General features: G+C 44.4%; 1 protein-coding gene across 9 annotated transcripts in view; it reads left to right on the top strand.

The window, feature by feature from the left end:
- The window catches only part of CUX1 (cut like homeobox 1), a 276,733-nt gene that overhangs the window by 236,297 nt on the left and 20,452 nt on the right, over positions 1–19,984 (top strand). For 5 of the 9 annotated variants that reach the window (XM_071448038.1, XM_071448037.1, XM_071448036.1 and 2 more), the window contains 2 exons: positions 1,514–1,778; positions 7,395–19,093. The exons of 1 other annotated variant lie outside the window; for it this stretch is intronic. In XM_071448038.1, the coding sequence (XP_071304139.1) occupies positions 1,514–1,778; positions 7,395–8,097 (968 nt within the window). In that variant the 3' untranslated portion in view covers positions 8,098–19,093. Of the gene's footprint in view, positions 1–1,513; positions 1,779–7,394; positions 19,094–19,984 lie in introns of those variants that run through there. 3 more of the 9 variants (XR_011682422.1, XR_011682420.1, XR_011682421.1) reach the window with 3 other exon arrangements.

Below are 19,984 nucleotides of genomic sequence, written 5' to 3'. Positions count from 1 at the left end.
ATGCTTGTGCATGATACTGCCAGGTGCAGTAAATCCCACCTCTCCATGCCCAGTGTAAATCAATCAAGTCAGTGACAGCCTTTGCTGGGACTCCTTCCTTGTGGAATTTGCCAGGATAATTCATTCCCAATCAGGGAGGAAGGTCAGTGGCAGGATCACAGGCTCCTGCCATCGGCCTCACCGAGCCCATCAGTGCAGGGAGAGCTTTCTTCAAAGTGTCTGTGTTTTGGAAGGAGCTTTGTGTAGGGGAGGAGGGTGCTGGGGGCTGCTTTTCTTTCCTAACCTGTCACCACCTCAGCAGAGAGCTGTAGGGAAAGGCAGCAAACGCCCGATGGTTGTTCAGCCCATCCCTGGCATCTCCGAGCTCCAGGCGCCATCGTGTGTTGGAGATGGCTGGGGAAGGCTGGGAATGCTGCAGCTCCACTTCCACAGTCATGTTTGCCTTCATGTCAGAGACACCTCCATGTACACCTGAAGTGTTTTAACCACCAAACCCCTTTCAGTCAAAACGAAGCACAACTGTCCCAGTCAGGGCCCTGCGTGGGAGCTCGCTCCTCCTGAAGGAGTGAATGTGAAATGAGTCGTGTGAACTGAACCCTGTCATTCGTGTCCCACGTTCATTGTAAAGGCAGCAAACTCTGGCAGGTTTCCAGCTGACTTTACCCTCTTTTCTTCTCTTTCTGCCTCTTGCATCCTCCCTTCATTTGGTCTCTCATCCTTCCCATCCCCTCCCAGCAGCCCATCCCTGCATCCCCACCTGTGGCAGTGTTTGCAGGGGTCCCAGGACAAGGGAAGAGATGAGAATCTTGACTCCATGTTCAGAAGGCTGATTTATTGTTTTATGATATATATTATATTAAAAGAAAATGATATATTAAAAACTATACTAAAAGAATAGAGAAAGGATTTCATCAGAAGGCTAGCAAGAAATAGAAAAGAATGATAATAAAATCTTGTGACTGAGCAGAGAGTCCAAGACAGCTGCTTCCTCTGAAAGCTTTGCAGACCTACCTGCCCCACACACCTGAGTGGGATGTTCTGCAGCTTCTGACTGGTCCCATATTCCCTCTTCTCCCCATACAGGCAAAAATAAAACCCCACCAGGGCAAAAATCTTGGGATGTTTTTAAAGAGAAAGAGGAGGGGAATCTTGGAGTTAAGTGTTAAGTTAATCTTGGAGTTAAGCTGGACTATGATTGGCCATTAATTAAAAACAATCACATGAGACCAATCACAGATGCACTTGTTGCATTCCACAGCAGCAGATAATTATTGTTTACATTTTGTTTCTGAGGCCTCTCAGCTTCTCAGGAGAAAAGATCCTAACAAAGGCATTTTTCATAAAATATGTCTGTGACACCCACCTGCCATCTCCATGTTTATCCCTACGCTTTCCCCATCCTTCCTTCTCAGCAGCAAGTTTACACCCAAGTTACAAAGACCCTGATAGATAAGAATCCTTTGACTGTACATTTGTACTCATCCTGGGCTGACCCAGTGTCCCTCTCTTGCAGCCTACATGAAACGGCGGCACAGCTCCGTCAGCGACAGCCAGTCCTGCGAGTCCTCGTCCGCTGGCATCGACTACAGCCAGGGTGCCAGCCCCCAGCCCCAGCACCAGCTCAAGAAGCCCCGGGTGGTGCTGGCACCAGAGGAGAAAGAAGCTCTCAAACGAGCCTACCAGCAAAAGCCATACCCATCACCAAAAACCATTGAGGAACTCGCCACGCAGCTCAACTTGAAAACCAGCACCGTGATCAACTGGTTCCACAATTACAGGTGAGTGACCTCTGCTCCTCAGGGAGGGCTTGGCTTGGCTTGGCTTGGCTTTGGCAGTGCTGCTCTGCCTCAGCACACTGTGTGGGATGGTTGTGCAAAACAAGCAGCTTTGACAGCAGGGAGGTTCTCACTAACACAGTGCTAATGCTCCAGACTAATTTTAAGTCATCCCTGAGGAGCAGCTGTACTCACATATTGATGTGAGTAGTGCTTTTAAACAGAAAGTCTGGCTTTTGGGGTGGGCGTGGATGTAGAGATGTCCACTGATGAATATTTATAAGGGCACTGCAGCAGGCCAGGCTGCTCTGCCTGACTCACATGTGCACACACACTGACACGTGTGGGGTGTGTGGTGGGTGTTGTCCCTGGGTCACTGGGTGGGGGGTACTTGGAAATGTCCTTCATTGGATGCCATCAGAATTGCCCTGCTTTCATTGTGTCATTTTTCTGCATCAGAAGAAAAAAAGGATTTTCTTTTAGGTCTTGAGTCACCAAGCTCTGAAAATAGGCACAGTGTGCTGTGTTTCTGGGAAGTTTCATGGAGTCCTGAGGGACGCAGAGCCAATAACCCTGAAGTCAGATGTGGCCACAGAGAGGGGCTTCTTACAAGGGCCTGGAGTGCCAAGACAAGGGGGAATGGCTTTAAACAGCCAGAGGGCAGGGATAGATGGGATATTGGGAAGGAATTGTTCCCTGTGAGGGTGAGCAGGCCCTGGCACAGGGTGCTCAGAGCAGCTGTGGCTGCCCCTGGATCCCTGGCAGTGCCCAAGGCCAGGTTGAACCGGGCTTGGAGCAGCCTGGGACAGTAGAAGGTGTCCCTGCCATGGCAGGGGATGGAACAAGGTGAGCTTTTAGGTCCCTTCCAACCCAAACCATTCCAAAATTCTATGATTTATTTCATTGGTATGATTAAATCACTGAGTCCTACTGAAATAAAATGTTGGTCTCTCATTTGAGGAGGAACCTTCTCCACATTTGAGCCCCTGAAGGAGGTTTTGGCCTAGAGACAGTGATAAAAAGAGACAATGCTGGAATAGCACATAAGAATTATAGGGATTTGAATAAACATATTATCAACTGTGCTTGGGATTGGAAGTCCTAATTAATGCAGCAGACTTTTCTCCAAGAAATTTGTGCTAATGAATATTGAACAGGTACAGTTAAGCTACCAGATTTAATACTATTCTGCTCCTTCACTCGGAGCCAGTAATGTTCCTAATTAGTCCAGATTGCTAAACTTGTTTGTTTTTAAAAACTGCTAACATTTAAAGGGTAGTTTTTCACTTTAGCCCTTCTCAGCTTTTACCAGGGAAGTTACTGAAGCAAAAGCAGCAGAGTTTAATGAGCTATCTCAGAAATACTATGCACAATAGTTAAATAATGTTTATAGTAAACAATACAAAATTTTAAAAAATCAAGTAATCATATTTACACTGGATTTCACTGCCTTGAATTCAGTACAGATGCAGCCTCTTTTCACTGCTCAGAGTTCTCCAAATGCAGGCCTCTTCCAATTCCCACTTGCAGGCAATTATACACGAGTTGGAGGGATGCCTATGAAAATATGTTCCCTTCGGCCTGACAGCAAAATGTGCTGTTCTCACTTGGGCAGACGAGCGGGAGCGCTGGTGGCAGGTGTCACCTCCCCCTGGTGGCAGGTGTCACCTCCCCCTGGTGGCAGGTGTCACCTCCCCCTGGTGGCAGGTGTCACCTCCCTCGTTAGCAGGAGATCCAGCCCTGCCTGGGCGTGTGATGGGTGCCTCCAGCCCCACCTTCCCGGGGAGGAGGTGCTGACAGCTGGACACAAAATCCAGCCCTGCACACACTGGGGGCTGGGGGCAGCACAAGGCTGAGCTTTGAGTGGTCTGGGCCTCTCCCAGATGTGCTGCTGGGACTCCAGGACTTTCAAAAGCTGTTTCAAGATTGTTTGGAGCCCTGTGTGCGCTGAGCACTGAAAAATCAAAACACAAACCTGGTTTTTGTTCCCCTTGACAATAACTTTGTTAGCTGTCATGCATGAATTTCTCTTAAATCACATGGAGGGTGTTGCAGAAAAGGGACAGGTTCCATGTTCTGTGAGGGGAGCAGGGTCTGACAGTTCTGCTGATCATATGTTATAAGAAATGAGTGGTCCTTCTTTCAGTCTTCTCTAGGCCACACTTTATTTATCTCTTTCATACTCTCCCTCAGCCATTTCTTTTCCAAACTGAAGACTTTTTATACAGAAGCAGTTCCACATCTCTGACCATCTGCTTGTGCTTTAATACTCATTTTTCTGTATCTTTAGATAAGGGAGGGCACAGATTTGGACAAGTTTGTCTTGCTGTCTCTTGGGAATCCTGCTCTAGTGATGCTTTTCCTTTCGGATTCAGCCCAAATCTCACTTTCCAAAGGTGGTTGCTACAGCAGGATCTACCTTTATATCCACCAGATGGGAAGTCAGCATTAGCATTTATTTCCTACAGCAAAAAGAAACGCTGGAAAAAAATATCCTCAGCAGGCAAAGAAATAATTCACTTCAGAATATAAATGGGTATAAAGGATTTTGACATGTCTGCAAGCTTCTCCAAATCTATGGCTTTGCATTCATACCAGTCACAGAGCTCTCAGAATATACAATGAATATCCCTTGCTTTGCACTAGTGAAGCACATACAGGACACATCAGAGTTTGAGGCTCTGATGTCTTAAGAATGGTACAAAAAAGCAGGAGGGAGGAATTTCTATCCCACTTCACCTGTGGAAACTGGCACATCAATTCAGTATGCCACAGAAATTACACTATAGACACATCAGGAATGAAACCAGACTTTCTAGAATTGTAATCCAGCACTCTTGGACTCTAAATTCTGAGTGTATTTTTCAATGAACTCTACATAGTGCTGGTTTTGATGTTGCATGAAGGCTTGTCTGAGGAGCTGCAGCAAACACCCAGGAGATCTCTGATGTTTTTTGTTCCACTGGTGAAATCCAGCTGGGTGTGTGGATGTCAAGGCCAACACCTTCCCAAGAGGAATGCTCTCTGCAATCCTCCAGCTGCTGTCACCAGGTCTTCTTTGCCATAAGAATTTAATTACCACGTTAATCAGGAGCCAGACCAGATTCCAGCAGCAATATATTGGGTGTGAATTCCAGGGATTTCCACAGACATGGGTTTGATGTTTGTAGGGCTGTGGTCAGATTCTCAGTGAGCTCCAGCACCTGCTGGAGCTGAGGTATTTTAAATGCCATGCAGGCACAGAGCTCTTACCAGCCTCCTTTCCTGACTTGGGGAATGTTACAGAAGCACCATGTTCTGGATCAATGTCCATGCAGGGAGATTTTAGGCATAAATAGAGCCTGATAATCAATGTAGCAGGATGCCTGCAGTTAATGGTAATAGAAAATTAATGTTAGCACCTGTGGGCTTCTTTTAGGTGAGTAATATTCTCCTAGGGAAAATTACAGACCCCCTAAATCCTTCCAAAGTGTGGAGTCAGCGAGTACTGCTGAAATACTCTGTTGCATTTCAAGTAAGTCAATAAGATCAATAGCTTCAAAAGCAGTATTCAGGTGCTGTTCTCCATTTAGCTGAATGTTTTTCCATTCTGTGCTGTCTTCCACAGCACAGTTAAGGGAAAATAGAAAATCCTTACAGCCATCAGTGCTGGGACAGCGTGTCACTTGTGGTTTGCAGCCCCTTGGCAGTTCCCTGGGCCTGAAACCAAGAGGTTTTTATCTTCACTGTGAAAAATAGTAAGTTCTGGTAAACTCTCCCCAGGCCTGTGGTCCCATCATCCCTGACCATGGATCATTGGGGCTCCCTCTTGGTTTTAAATTAGGAATTAAATGGTGTTCATCACTTCTCCCATGGATGCAGCAGGACAGAGAAAGGGTTAGCCCAGACTCTAAGGTTTTTCTATAAATTTTTTCTGTACTTGTGAGGATTTTGGGAACTCCTGAACAGAGAAGGAAGAGGGAGGAAGGCCTGAGTTAAATGGCAGGGGTGGTGTGTTGGGGTGTCCTTGCACACCAGGCAATTCTGCCTGCACATGGAGTGCAGTCATTCCTATGGAAGGCACTGCTTGGTTTGTCACTATTCATGTTCTGAAATTGATTTTTTAAATAAAAAATGAGGCAGAAGTCAGACTAGCTCCAGACTGGCAGCCTGTCACAGGCTGGGCTATCTCACAGTGCTTTCAGCACAACAGGCTTGGTTTCATCTTCATTTCTCCTCACTGTCCAGGAGAACACCAAGGGGCTTGTCCAGCTTTTTCCTGTTGTGGTTTTGTTGTTTTTTTTGTTTAGGAAGACTGGCTTATTTCTAGTAGAAATCTGAATTGTTTTGTGTTTACAATCCACTTCATTCTGGATCTCCTAAAACTGTATTCATATTTTTTGTTAAAAATACTAACTTCTCACCAGGTGGAGTCCCCACCCCTGGAAGTGTTCAAACAATGGGTCAATGCAGCACTTGGCAGTAGGGTTTGGTGGGACTTGGTTGGAAATTGGACTCAGTAGTCTCAGGAGTCTTTTTCAGCCTGAATGATTCCACAAAAGGGAATGTGGAAAGGGACAAGGGGCGTGGGAAGGCATTTTTAGTGGAGGTGGGTGTCTCCTTGCCACCCTGGCAGACTCAGAGAATTCACAGAATGACCAGGTTGGAAGAGACTTTCAAGATTGAGTCCAACCCAGCCCCAGCACCTCAACTAAACCCTGGCACCCAGTGCCACATCCAGGCTTTGTTAAACACACCCAGGGATGGGGACTCCACCACCTCCCTGGGCAGCCATTCCAGAACTTTATCACTCTCTCCATTAAAAACTTTTTCCTAATATCCAACCTGTATTTCCCTTGAGGCTGTGTGCTCTGGTTCTGTCAGTGCTGCCTGGAGAAAGAGCCCAGCCCCAGCTGAGCACAGGCACCTTTCAGGGAGTTGTAGAGTGACAAGGTCACCCCTGAGTCTCCTTTTCTCCAGGCTGAGCACCCCCAGCTCCCTCAGTGGCTCCTCACAGGGTTTGTGTTCCCAGCCCCTCACCAGCTGTGGGAATCCATAAAATCAGAGGGTTTTGGGAAAGCTGCAGAAGGCAGGCCTCAGAGACAGCAGAACTGTGATTAGAGCTAAGAGTAGCCATGAGATAAGTCAGCAGAAAAATTATGTAAAAAGTAGAAAAGGACAAATAGAACAATGGTCCGTGTGTTAACGCTTGTCTAGAATAACTCCCTAAGCTGCAGAAAAGTTTATCTAGTGAGATATTAGGGAGTTCTAGGCTTAATAATGGAGCTCTGTGCGTTGTGTTTGAAGGCTTACAAACAGGTATTGTATTTGAAATAAGCAAGCATTGTTTTAACCAAAGGTTAAAGATAGAACTACTGTCAATCTGCTTTTGCTTTGTGTGATTGGTCAAAAAACTTTTAAAGTGAGTTGTAACATTGAATTCTTTGTTGCTGCCTGGGATGTGAGCTGATGGCATCTTCCCATTGTCATAACCATGTAATGAGGCTGATGCTGGAAAATCAAACAGCTCAAGGCACGTTCCCAGCAGTCCCATAGTATTTATGATTTGTACTCAGCCCCCAGCTGGCCAAAACAGCCTCGCTGCCTCCTCTAAGTCACCCCCTGTCCCCTCTCTCGCAGGTCCCGCATCCGCCGGGAGCTGTTCATCGAGGAGATCCAAGCCGGGAGCCAGAGCCAGGCCGGGTCGAGCGATTCCCCTTCGGCCCGAAGCAGCAGGGCGGCCCACAGCTCCGAGGGGGACAGCTGCGACGGCGTGGACGCGGAGGGCCCTCCCGAGGGGAAGCCGAGCGGCCCGGAGGCGGACGAGTTCAGCAATGCGGCCGCCAAGTCTCAGGGAGGGCCCGCCGAGGCGGCTTTCGAGGCGGGGGAAGAGGCACTGCGGGGAGCCAGGCCCTCGGAGAGAGCGGAGCCCGAGAGCCTGGAGGACACCGACGACGAGGGCCGGCCCAGAGCGCCGCGCCAGGGCTCCCCGGCGGCACCACAGCGCCCGGGAGACGCTCTGGAGACACTGCCAAACTCTGCCACGGAAGGGGATGCCTCTACCTCAGCTGCCTCCACCTCAGTCCTTACGGGGGAGAGCTCCTACAAGTCAAAAGAAAGTTCAGAGAAAATCTCCAGTGTGCCAAGTACGAGCTCGACGCCGGGCGCAGGCTCGCAGAAATCCAACTCTCTGCAGAGCTTGTTCGGCTTCTCGGAGGCGGCGAGCTCCAGGAACACGCGAGACAGCTCCCTGAGGAAAAAGAAAGCGGCCAACTTGAACAACATCATCCATCGCTTGGAGAAGGCCGCCAGTCGGGAAGAGGCCGTCGAGTGGGAGTTTTGAGATTAAACTGGCCCAACTCGGGAGAGCTGGGAAGTCAAACTGGACCTCTACTGGTTTTATTGTGTTCGCACTTAACCGCCCTGCGGGCCACAGGGCAAAAACGCCATAGGCCAAGGTGCATATAGAAATCAAAAAAAAAAAGAAAAAAAAAAAGAAAAAAAAAGAAAAAAAAGGAGCGTTAAGCCCAATTTATGTTTGTGTTTTCGAGGAAGAAAACTGAAATGTGTAGTCAAGCTTTTTTGTACCCTGAAGTGTTTTTATTATTGCCCTAAGTGATTTCCACAATTTCTGGAATAACTCATACAGCTTTGCCTTGTGCCCTCCTCTTTGGTGTGGGGCTTTAAAAAAATGAAAAACAGGAAAAAAAAAAACCTTAAAAAAAAAAATCTTAAAAAAAAATCAAACCCACATATTAAAAGGGGGCTTTTTATCTGCCATCTAATGGCTACAGAGCGATAATACACTATTATCTTCTTAAACCAGGAAAAAAGGGGAGATTTTTCAAGAAAAAGAAAAAAAAAGAAAGTTTTTTGTAGCTGTTCAGTTGCCACTAAGAGATTGCACAGTCAACCGACTCTAAACACACTAGTTTGGATTCCTACATATTTTCAAGAAAAGAAAAGAATCTTGTTGTTTGAAACTTTGAATTAAAAAAAAAAACACATTTACTCCACATATTTTTTAACAAAACAAAAAAAAAAGTCACATCAGGAAAATATCTTAATTTGTGGTAGCTGACTTAGTGTTTTCTTGTAAGTGAAATAGAATATTGACACGTAGTGCACATTGTTTCATAGCTTTAACTGATTCTGGTCTTTTGCAGCCCAGAATTTGTTTAATACACTCCATTTTAGGCCAAATCAGGACAAAAAAAAAATCTGAATCTAGGTATTTTATAATCTGCTTTTTAACCTCTAACCACAGAGCACGCTGATCAGACCTCATATCTGGGAGGTTTAGGAGACAACTTAGAAGCAGCATGTACTTGATCATTTCACTTGGTTCGTAGTGTACAGGATTTCCTTTCAGCAAAGACAGATCGCTCCAAAAACGTTGGCCAGTAACATTTCAGCCTGCTACTTGGGGGCCCAGCCTGTATCCCCAGCATTCAGCTTACCTGGAATCCTTGGGAATGCAGTTCACGTGTCCGATCGCTGTCACACACCACTAAGAGGGACTGGAGCTGCCGCAGACCCAGCCCTTTTCCTGCTGTTGGTGGCCATTTACTGACTCTCTTCCCACCACGAGCACTGATTTTAAATATGTTTTAGTTGTGGGAAGCTCCTTTTTTTGCGTGGATAAAGAGTACATGGCAATGACCAGACAGGCTCTCACCGGGGTGGAAGCAGCCCAAGCTCGAAACCAAAACCTTCGTGCTCTCGAGTCCCAGTGCAGCCCGTTCTGCCCTGCAGAAATACAGCCTTTTCCCATTATTTTATGCACAGGTTAGGGCTGATCAAAGTACAAATCCAATTCTAACTTGTCTCTAACTCCTCCTGTTGTCTATATGTATATGCGTGAGCATAGAGGTGCGTGGAAGGATGTGTGTGCGTGGGTGTGTGCGTGCAATTTTATACGTCTGTGTATTTTCTTACGTACTTGTGCACACATAGAGTGCATTACTGCCACCTTTTTTCAATAAGCTGTTTTATCAGTTATGGCTTCTACAAGTTTGCTAATTTAGACTCCTTTATTGCCATATCTTTAAAACTAACAATAGATGATTTCGGAATATATATATATATATAAATATATATATATATAATTTTTTTTTGCTTATTTATAGGTGCTGTATTTTATTATCTGATTGTTAGGAAGGGATGAAAGGGGGCAAATATTCTTTAGAGGGATAGACTGCCGGCAGTATTGGGTATAATTTACAAGATGTAGTTGTCATACTGTATATTATTGATTGAAGACTTTTTTGACCGTATTGTGTATCATTGAACTTTTGTCTTAGGTCAGCATCTTTTTGATGACACTTTAATGGTGCATTCATTACTTCTTAAGTTTAATTAATATTACTTTTCTGATTTTGGGGGAGGGAGGGATGGGGGAGAGGAGTTCCGACTTTAAAGGTATGTTCCCAATATTACACCTCAGTGTGCTTGTATTAATTCATTAGTAGGATTTTTGACTGTAAGATGTGAAACCACATTTCTTGCATGATGTTTTAGAACTTACGTATTTCATTTACAGTCTCTTAACATGCGACAGCAGCACTTAGCGCAAGTTTTCACAAATTTAAGAATCAGTACACTAAAATCCATCCTTCTCATGACTAAGGAAAGAAGGCTCTAGGAGGCTGAAAGGCAGGGATTTATTTCTGATTTTCACTGCTAGCTGTTTCAGGATTCCTCCTTGGGTAACTGGGGACTCGTGGTGCGAAACTGAAGCTGAGGAAGGGAGAGAGAGCAGCTGCCCCTTTCTGTGCTGAGCTGAGGGACAGTGGCAGTGACAGACACCAGGGAGTGGCAGCACTGCTGGGAGCGTGGCCAGTGCCTGGGGACGGGCTGAAGCCAAGGGTGACCTCTCTGTACCTGTCCAGTGTCCTGGTCTGACTTGCAAAGCACAGCTCCGTGGAGAAGCACGTCCTGGTAGGAGTTCACATACCTTAGTACAAGTCACAACGAGCTGCGTCTCCAGCCAAGAGCAAAACTTCTGCCCAGAAGACGCAGATATTTTCTTAGGTTCTTGGATTGTTTTTATTTTTTTTTTCTTCGTTGTTGTTTGGTTCAGGTTGGGTTTTTTGATTAATTCTAGGCAATACATTTGCCAGTCTGTTCCTACTGTCCTTGTCTGCTGATTTGAGACCCAGGTGCTGGATGCAGTCAAGTGGTTACTCTCAGCTTTCTCCATAGTGAGGGGGTTTTTTTCTGTTTGACGATTTATTTTGTTTTTTAAGTTAATATTCCCCAAACTGTTCTTGTGCCTGTGTCTATCTGATTGCATTCCATGATGCTTACTGAGAGCTCTGGCTGCATTGTATGACAGCAGAACTGTATTCACAGGTCGCACACAAATGCAGCACTTAAGGTCAATCTCTCTTCTTAATAAGCAATACGTAAGTGCCTTGAAACATATCTTCTTTTTTTTTTCTTTTTCCTGTTTATTTTTGGTATGCTTTTCAGGTTTCCACTAGTTCTTTAGGATTCTTTAGTGTCTGCCCGGTTTTTAATGCTGTAATGATTTTTAAAAAGCATATCTGTAGCTTGCCCTAGAGGAAATCTTTCTTTCATAACACTAACTGTTAATTCTAAGCTCCATTATTCCATTTGAGTCATGTAATTTTGCTGGTTAAAGACAGCGTTCACAAGTCAGAAGTCACTCCATCCTGCCAAGCGTTATCATTGGGATCTATTATAAAATTAATCAAATAAAATGCTGTCAGTATTTCCTATATTTTTGGCACTTTATTAATGGCTTAGCTCCTTTTGCTGTTTCATATTTAATGATCTGTGTTGAATGTGGATTAGCCTGCTGAGATGCTGTTGGGGTGATCTCCTGCCCAGGGTCCCTGTGGGTTGCTTGGTGACCCCCTGGGCCGAGGAGCACCCTCAGACCTGGAGCTCAGAGATGCTCCTGGGCTTTGTCCCAGTGTTTAGCCAAGGTCACAGCTGCTTTTCTGTTCCAGTGGAAAGTAGGATGGATTAGTTGAACTACTGCTGATGTTCTCGGGTTGGACATGAGTTACCTGCTGGTGTTTCTGGCCAAGGCCCCCCAGTTTAGAGGCTGAACTTACACTGCAGGGTGTGAGAGATAGTTGGGATCAATTTGGAACTCACCTTTAGGAGGAAAATGTGCTTTGGAATAACTTTTTTTTTTTTTTAATTTGATTCAAAGGATAAAAAGTTGAAGGAGAAGAAATGCCAAAGAGCAGCACAGTGGCTGTCATCCCTTGGGTGCTGATTCCAGGGGAAGGGAATGTGTGAAAGGTGTGGCATGGGGCTCATCTCCCAGGGCAGCAGAGCCCTCGTTGCTGACGTTTCTTTTCCTGATGGATAAAAGCACAGGCAGTTTTCAGGAAATCCATCGTGCCAGATTCTGTTTTTCCTGAGGTTCTTTAAAAGCATTTTATTTTCTCTCTCTGTTTCCAGTTCCATGCTCTTACCAATGCTGTGCATGAAGGGCCAGGGCTGTTTGAATAGAAATACGTTTATACTGCAGTTAAATTGTTGATTTTTCTCTCTGGATGATTAGAGAAGGAAAAAGAGTGCAGTGCTTTGTTTGCTAAAAGCCAGGAGAGAGTATCCCCTGGCAGAAGGGTCATGCAGTGGAATTGTCAATACACTTCCATTTTTCAGGATACAGATTTCAGACAACAGCATTGTAGATGTTTATTGGCAGAAATGCATTTAATTACAGTTGCTTTTGATGCCATAAAATTTGACCATTTTATTTATTCATCAGTGAAATGCCTATGAATAGAGCCACCCTTTAAAGGAATCCATATCAGTGCACTCTGCCCATATCATGAATTAGTGAGTCCTTTAGTAATAAACTCCTTGCTGTAATAGGAAAGATCTATATTACAGTACAGTTAAAAAGAAAAAAAAGTATGTGCCTTTCTCATTAGCTAAAAGATCTCTGCATTATTTTTAAGTAACTTGTTGATATGGGATTGGTGTAGAGCAGGGGGACCATGACCACCACAGAATTCTATGCAATATTTTCCAATCCAATTACTTAAAAGTCCCTATTTTTCAATCCTTTAACAGGAGAAATAGTAAGTTAGAGAAGTTCATCATGCTGGTGGTAATTCAAACTGCAAAGCTGATAAATTGACATAAAATAGAATTGAGGGAAATGTGACAAATTAATGTGATGAAATAATGGAAAATGCTACCAGTGGTTGCAGTCCCTACAAGCACAGCTGCTGTCAGAAGTCTGTAATCTTCCATTTTAAAATTAACAATTTCCAGTATTCTTAAAGCTTTTATGAATAAGAATGCTCCTGGCAAAAACAGGGCAGGTTAGAAATAAGGGAAAAAATCACATTTTGGCCATATAGAAATTATGAGAATACACAAAAAAAAGCAATTGGGTTTGGACACTTTGCACTTGGATCCAAAATGTTTTATTTCAGTTGAAATGCCACAGTAATCTGTGCCTTTAGCAGGGTTGTGAGAGATCAGTAGCTTGGCAGTTTGTTGCAGACTGAAAGTGAAGTGTTGACATTTTTAACCTGGACATGGAGGGCACTAATTCTGCTCCATTTGTGTCTCTTCCTACAAAGGAGTTCCTGAAATTCTCTCTGATTTCCTCTTCACCCAGTGGATGTTCTCTGTCTTTGGCCACGAGCGTGGCTGAGCTCCTCTTGGAGACTCAGAAACAAAAGGAGGAGGAGGAGGAGAGTTGGTTCTTAGGTGGGGACTGGATGGAACATTCCCTAAACCAAGTCAAGGCTTTCCTGTGAGTGTGTGGCAGTTCTGGCCCTGGTGTGACCAGCTGGTTGTAGCCTCTTATCCCTAAATTTAACTCATATAAAACATTGGACTGGGTTGATTCCTGTCTTGTTCTGCCTTCCCCTTTCTGCTCTGTGAACATCAACATTTTCTTTGTGTTGCATATACAATCAACTTTTCTGAGAATTTAAAAATTCTGTACAAAGGAAGAACTTCCCCCAACCACTCCCCCCAGCAGTTTAAAGTCTGGTTTTAAATTGTAAGGAGAATCACTGGCATGAGAAGTACAAGATCTGAATTTCTTTTCTGATGTAACCTTTGTAGTTCAAAAGGGATGTAACAGTCCCTGTCTCCTTCACATATATTTGAGCTCTAAAATGTAGAAATATAATTTCACCAATTTCTTCTTTCCTCCCCATCTCTTTTATAGGATATATTGACTATGCCATATATAAAGTATAGTTAATAATGGACTTTATAGCAAGAAAAGCTCTTTAAACCATGCCTAGGGACGGATTTGTCCTACATGACCAGGTCATGGACTATACCCTTCCCTATTAATATGCAAGGATGAAATGGTTTTATGCTCTGAACGTGAAATTTATCCTTTTGGAGAAGATTAGCGTTAGGCCTGTGCACTTAAGTTTTCAGAAAGCCTTAAAAACAGGTGTGTAAGTGGTGCCATCTCTGTCCTCAGGGACGATTTCCCCCCAGCCAAGTGGTACTGTGGCATATTTAATAGCAGTTATTAGTTATAAGGTCATTTTCCAGTGGAAGAAAGTCATTCATTGAACTTTATTGGTGAGTCCCTGGCCAGCATCCTCTGGTACAATCCAGGACCTGCTTTTCCCAAGCCTGGGCATCCATATCTATCCCAAAATCCATAGCTCTCTGTGAAATCTGTGTTTCTACAACTCTTGTGAATAGAAAAAACCCTGATGGGATTCCTGGACTTCGTTTTCATTGCTATTCACAAACATCTTCTGGCACTAAGTGCATTAAAAGGAAAAGCCTCCTTTTAAAAAACTAAGATTATTGTATTTTGTCCTTGTCCAGCTCTTCTATAAAGGTCAATTCTGCCAGTTTCAAGCTTGCTTTACTCACAGTGGTGTTGGGAGATTTTAGCCACAGTTCTGTAGATTTCCTTTTATTAAATCTGTTGGTTTGATCACATCAGTTCAGTTCCTTTGGACTTTGAAGCAGCTGAGTGCAGAGAGCAGCTGAATCCTTTACCATAACAAAACAGTGCAGCAAAGTGAATACCCCTGTGATGTCTTTGGCCTTCTGTTTGAATTCCAGAGATATTTGTAATACATGGTACAATCTTCATCCAAAGTTCTTTGGAAATGGAGAATCATGCCCGGAATTTCCTGCTGTTGTGGTGCCACACCTGATTTTTGCACAGTTCCTGTGTAATTCTGGTAGTGTCACAACAGCACAGCCTCTGTCTTGGCAGCAAGAAGAAGAGTTGTGTTCTCTTCTGTCTGTGAGGATAATTAATATGCATTTTTGGGAGTTGTGAAATGTGTCTCTGTGCATCATTCCAGGATGGAAAAGCCCCTCTGTGTATTTAACATTTGCGTGCTTGGTCTTAATGGTGCAGCAGAATTGCTGCAGCCAAATTTGTGAAATCATTTGGGATGTAGGTGAGCAAAGGCTTAAAACCAAGATGTATTTTAATGGGCAGAGGATGCCATTCCCCACTTGTCAGATCCATTCCCTGCTGTAAAGAGGGGATTAGCCACTGGAGAGGCCAGGCTGCTGGAGATGCATGGGTTTAGCTAATGAGGACGGGGAAGATCATGCTCAGAATACATAAAAATCATCCCAAGGGCCTGAGATGTGCAAGAGCCAAGGAATGGGAAAGGAGGGGTCAAACCTTGTCTGTAGGTTTGGCCTCCTGCAGGAAGTTCATATCCCAGATATTTGCACACACGTCGTGCTCTCTCCTTTAGCAATGTACAGTGGACAGTAAAGACATTTTTAAAACAATCACAAAACCAGCTGATGAAATGAATTCAAGTCAAGTATGGAATTAAAGCAAGCAGCTCAGCCTTGCTCTCCCTTAGCTGAAAATTCAAGTATTTGTAGGAATGAGGTAGAAATTTTCTGTTAGGCAGCTCCTCTTGGAAGGTGAGTGTCTGTGCTTTCAAGAGAATAAATAAACTTGGCACTTGACTTGCTCTGAAGTACAATCTTGTCTCCAAGTAACTAGGAAAAATATTTTTGCAATCAGTCTTTCAATCAGACTTCCCTGGCTTTTATTAGCTTGTGTTGGACCCTTTGTGCTGTTTTGATGTGTTATTTATATGTGGGTAAGTTATTACTAGCTTTAAAAGTGTTTCCAAAGGACCTGGTTACCTCTGGATGCTGGTGCAGGTGATACAGGGAGTACTTGAGCATCTGGTTTGGAAAGGAGGAGCGTGGGGAATAAGCAAGGTCACATCTGCATTGTACTTTTCCTTTTCCTTGATCAGGGCTTCCATTTCCTTCTCACCTTCTCTAGAGAGATGGAGTTCATGGGTCATTCCTTTTTTTTCTGTGGGAGAAAGATTTTAGTCGAGTTTGAAATGATTTTATTTTCACTCCATAGGCATATCATCAAAGTCCTGTATGTTGCCACATTTCCCATTAAGTCTTTAGGATTTGCTTCCTGGAATGGACTCTTTCACTTTCTCTACTTGGAAAGCTATGTGCCTTATTTCCTAATCTCTTCGTGGAGAATAATCTAAAGCACAGTGATCTGGCTTGCAGCATTCCCAGACTCTTTTCATTTCTTTTTTGGGGGGGAGCAAACACTGATGGAGCATCCCAGTGTCCCAGCACAGGCAGGGGCTTGGCCCCCAGGCACATCCAGCACTGTGTGAGGAGTCTTTGTGCAATAGAAACTCTGGGGCCGTGCCTGGGGGGTTCCTGTCCCACAGCCAGTGAGGGGGAGCTCTCCTTCAGGGGAATTCACTCTCCTGGGGGAAGAGGAAATCCCTGTGGGTTCCTTCCAGCAGTTCCAGGACTGAGCTGTCACCCAGCAGTTGGTGCTCGCAGGGCTCAGTCTCAGCCTGTGCTCTCACAGATCTGTGAGTGCCCAAGAACCCCCCGTGGCAGCTCCTTTGTGCCATCAGTCACAGCTGCTGTCCCCACTGCCACTCCCAGGGCCCTGCTGGCTCTGGGGCTGGGGCCCTGTCCAGTCATTCCAGCTGGGATTTGTTTGGGTTTGTGCACAGCAGGCACCCCCAGCCCTCCCTCCCTCCCCGAGCTCGCTCTCTCTGCAGCATCAGAAGGTGAAATACACAGGGGTGCTTTGTGATTAGGACAACAATCCAGTATTTCCTATTGATGAGATTAATTTGTAACAGTTTCTTTTTTGAGGTTTGGTTTTTTTGTTGGATAGAACCACAGCAGGAGTATTTACATATCATTGGTTTGGGTTGGAAGGGAACTTAAAGCTCATCCTGTTCCAACCCCCTGCCATGGGCAGGGATTCTCCCACTAGACCAGGTTGCTGTCCCCTAAATGGATGTTGGAGAAAGCTTGGGATACCCTAGAGATGGAGCAGGTGGTGTTGGCTCATAGTATCCATATCATTGTGCCCCAGTTGTGTTTTCTAGAGCAATCCTTTTTTTTTTTTAAGAAAAAAAAAAAGTATTTTATCTAAATGCCTAATAAATAATATTATTTAAATAGTTTTTAAAATAATTTAGGACTGAGAATAAGAAGCCTCAGTTGTGAGAGAAGAGACTTAAAATATACAGAGAGAGAAAATACCCTGAGCCTCCTAGAGCCTCTACTGAGAATTTGCTAAAGACACAGAGCCCCTGGTCAGAGCACATTGCAATTAACTCACAAGTGTTCATTTAAAATGAGAGACTGGTTTCCTGTGATGTTCATCTTTGTTGGCATATGTTTGACTTTCTGAATTCAGAGCTGATTTCCTTCTCATTCAAAAGTTGGTCAAGGGAAAAAAAAAAAACTGATTAAGAGAAGAAAAGGCAAAAAATAATAATTCACCTTGTGCAGCAGCAGCTTTTCCTGGTGTGAGCTCTGGAAATCCACCTTGTGCTTTATGTGTGGGGTTGTTCAGTTGTGCTGCTGTGTTCAGACAGGCTTTTCCCTGGCCAGGTGGCCCTGGGGAGCAGCAGAGCAGCCCCAAAGGCAGGCAGGAGCCCAGGGAGGGATGGGCAGCTCCAGCTGTGCCTGTGCCCCTGGCATGGGCAGAGAGAAGGGATGGGCAGCTCCAGCTGTGCCAGTGCCCCTGGCATGGGCACAGAGAAGGGATGGGCAGCTCCAGCTGTGCCATTCCCCCCTGGCATGGGCAGAGGGAAGGGATGGGCAGCTCCAGCTGTGCCAGTGCCCCTGGCATGGGCAGAGGGGAGGGATGGGCAGCTCCAGCTGTGCCAGTGCCCCTGGCATGGGCAGAGGGAAGGGATGGGCAGCTCCAGCTGTGCCAATCCCCCCTGGCATGGGCAGAGGGAAGGTGCTGGGCCAGCTGCAGGGCACAGCAGCCACTTCTGTGGCTTGGGAAGCAAATTTGCACTTTGCCTTTCGAGGGTGTCGCACTTAAAAGAAAAAACCATCCGGCGAATTTCTTATATCAGGTTCTTTTTCCTTCTGGTGTAGTCCAAAAAGAAACTGCAAATGAGAGTAAAGAAAGCCCTAGTGGAAGTGTTGGATCAGCTCTGCCAAACAAAAGGTTGTTCCTCTTGGAATACTCTATGCATTTCTGTGGTGAAAAGCATTTTCTCCCATTCCTTGCTGGAAATGCTGTGAGAATGTCACACATACAAATTTGGACGTTGATCCCAAAGCAGATGGAGGCTGGGGAGGGGGGGATGTTCTTTTTTTTTCTTTTTTTTTTTTTTTTTTAATTGTTTCCCTCATGTCCCTTTTCATTTTTATTTTTTTTAATTAAAAAATTAACTCTTTGCATTTGTGCAATAACTACTTGCCATGAGAATGGGCAGACCTTGGAAATGCCCCGACTACTAACACAGCACAAGATGAACTCGAACAGAAAGTGGTGTACTTTTTCCTGAGAACTTTTTTTTTTTTTTTTTTTTAAATAATAAGCTCAGTTTTTACCCCAGTGTATTGTGGTGTCTTACATTTTTAGCAGTATTTTATATTTTTTTCTGTAACGCACTAAGTCTTAGATGTTTTTAGAGCTTGTTTGTTATATTCACAATCACGGATTTTAAAAAAGAAAAAAAAAAAAAAAAAAGATCCTCACAAAGACCCAATTGACCAAAAAAGAAAAAAAAGTGTCATTTTTTTTGTACAAGTAGCTTTGAGAAGCCCACATTGTGTTGCTGTGACTCATCTTTTGTAACATTTTATTTCTTGGTATTTGTTTAAACATAAAAAGTAAGAGTTTATCTGGCTGGCAGTGCAGGGCAGCGCTCCCTCGTCAGCAGAGGCATTGTTTCTGTCTTTGTTTGGTTTAGCCATAAAATGTTTGTTCTCAGCACTGTACAACGGTCCCTATATGATATGGAGAAGCAATATCACTGTATGAAACTCACACGATGTATTATTATTATTATTCACTAGCACCCTAGGTGTGATAATTGAAGTAAATATCTTTTATACAAACACAATTCCGTGTGGGCTGTCTTTTATTGAGGTGAGACCTGAGTCCAAGCAGCAAACATTTACATTGTGCTTCTGGTTTTGGTGATGCCCACAGGGATCACAGGGATGGTTTGGTGGGATTTGTGTTTGGCCAGGGGAGGAAAATTTACTTTTTGTATATCAGTTCCTATGGAGAGTGTGTGTGTGTTTCCAGTATCTCAAATATTGAACTGTTAGATGTGCAAAATGCTCAGTGAAATCCAAGAGTGGCCATTCCAGCTGCAGTCAGTGTGAGGTGGGCACCCAGCTTCACAGACAGAAAATACATATTTGGGGTCTGAGACTGCCAAGGGGAATTGTTTGGAGCACCACAGCAACATATCAACTAATTAAAAAGGAAAAAAAAATGTCAGTTACCTGAGGTTGGAAATGCTTTAGATTCAGAAATGAAAATGTCAAAGAATTTTCCCAGATATTTGACTCACTGTTTATTTTTACAGCTCCTTTACAGGAAAATAAATTCCTCATTTAGTGCCTTATGGGATGTTCCTATAAATACTCTCAGTATTTACAGAGCGAGGAGCTTGGTAAGGAGCAGATGCTGGAATCTGTCAGTGGGATTTTGTTTTCAAAAGTAGTGGAAGAAATCATTTTTTGGGTGCTCTGGGTGTCAGGTAGAGGATGTGTGTGTGTGTCTGTGCTTACCTGGGTGCTCTCTTTCCCCTGCTCATGTCTGGTTTTTGTGGATTGAAGTTTGTTTTGGGGGACCTGCCTTGGTTTCCCCAATCTCCTGCAGAACATCTCTCACACATTTCTCCTCCCAGGCTCTCATGAGCCCCCATTTGGAGTTTCCTGTGGAACAGGAGTTTTGGAGGGCCAGGCTGGGTATTTGCTGTGGTTCTGTGCTGGAGAGCAGG

Source organism: Agelaius tricolor, unplaced genomic scaffold, assembly GCF_023055355.1.
Source record: "Agelaius tricolor isolate 1412-34295 unplaced genomic scaffold, bAgeTri1.0.p SCAF_25, whole genome shotgun sequence".
Lineage (NCBI taxonomy): Eukaryota > Metazoa > Chordata > Aves > Passeriformes > Icteridae > Agelaius > Agelaius tricolor.
Note: the sequence above shows the minus strand (reverse complement) of the source record. Positions and strands in the feature narration are given on the sequence as shown.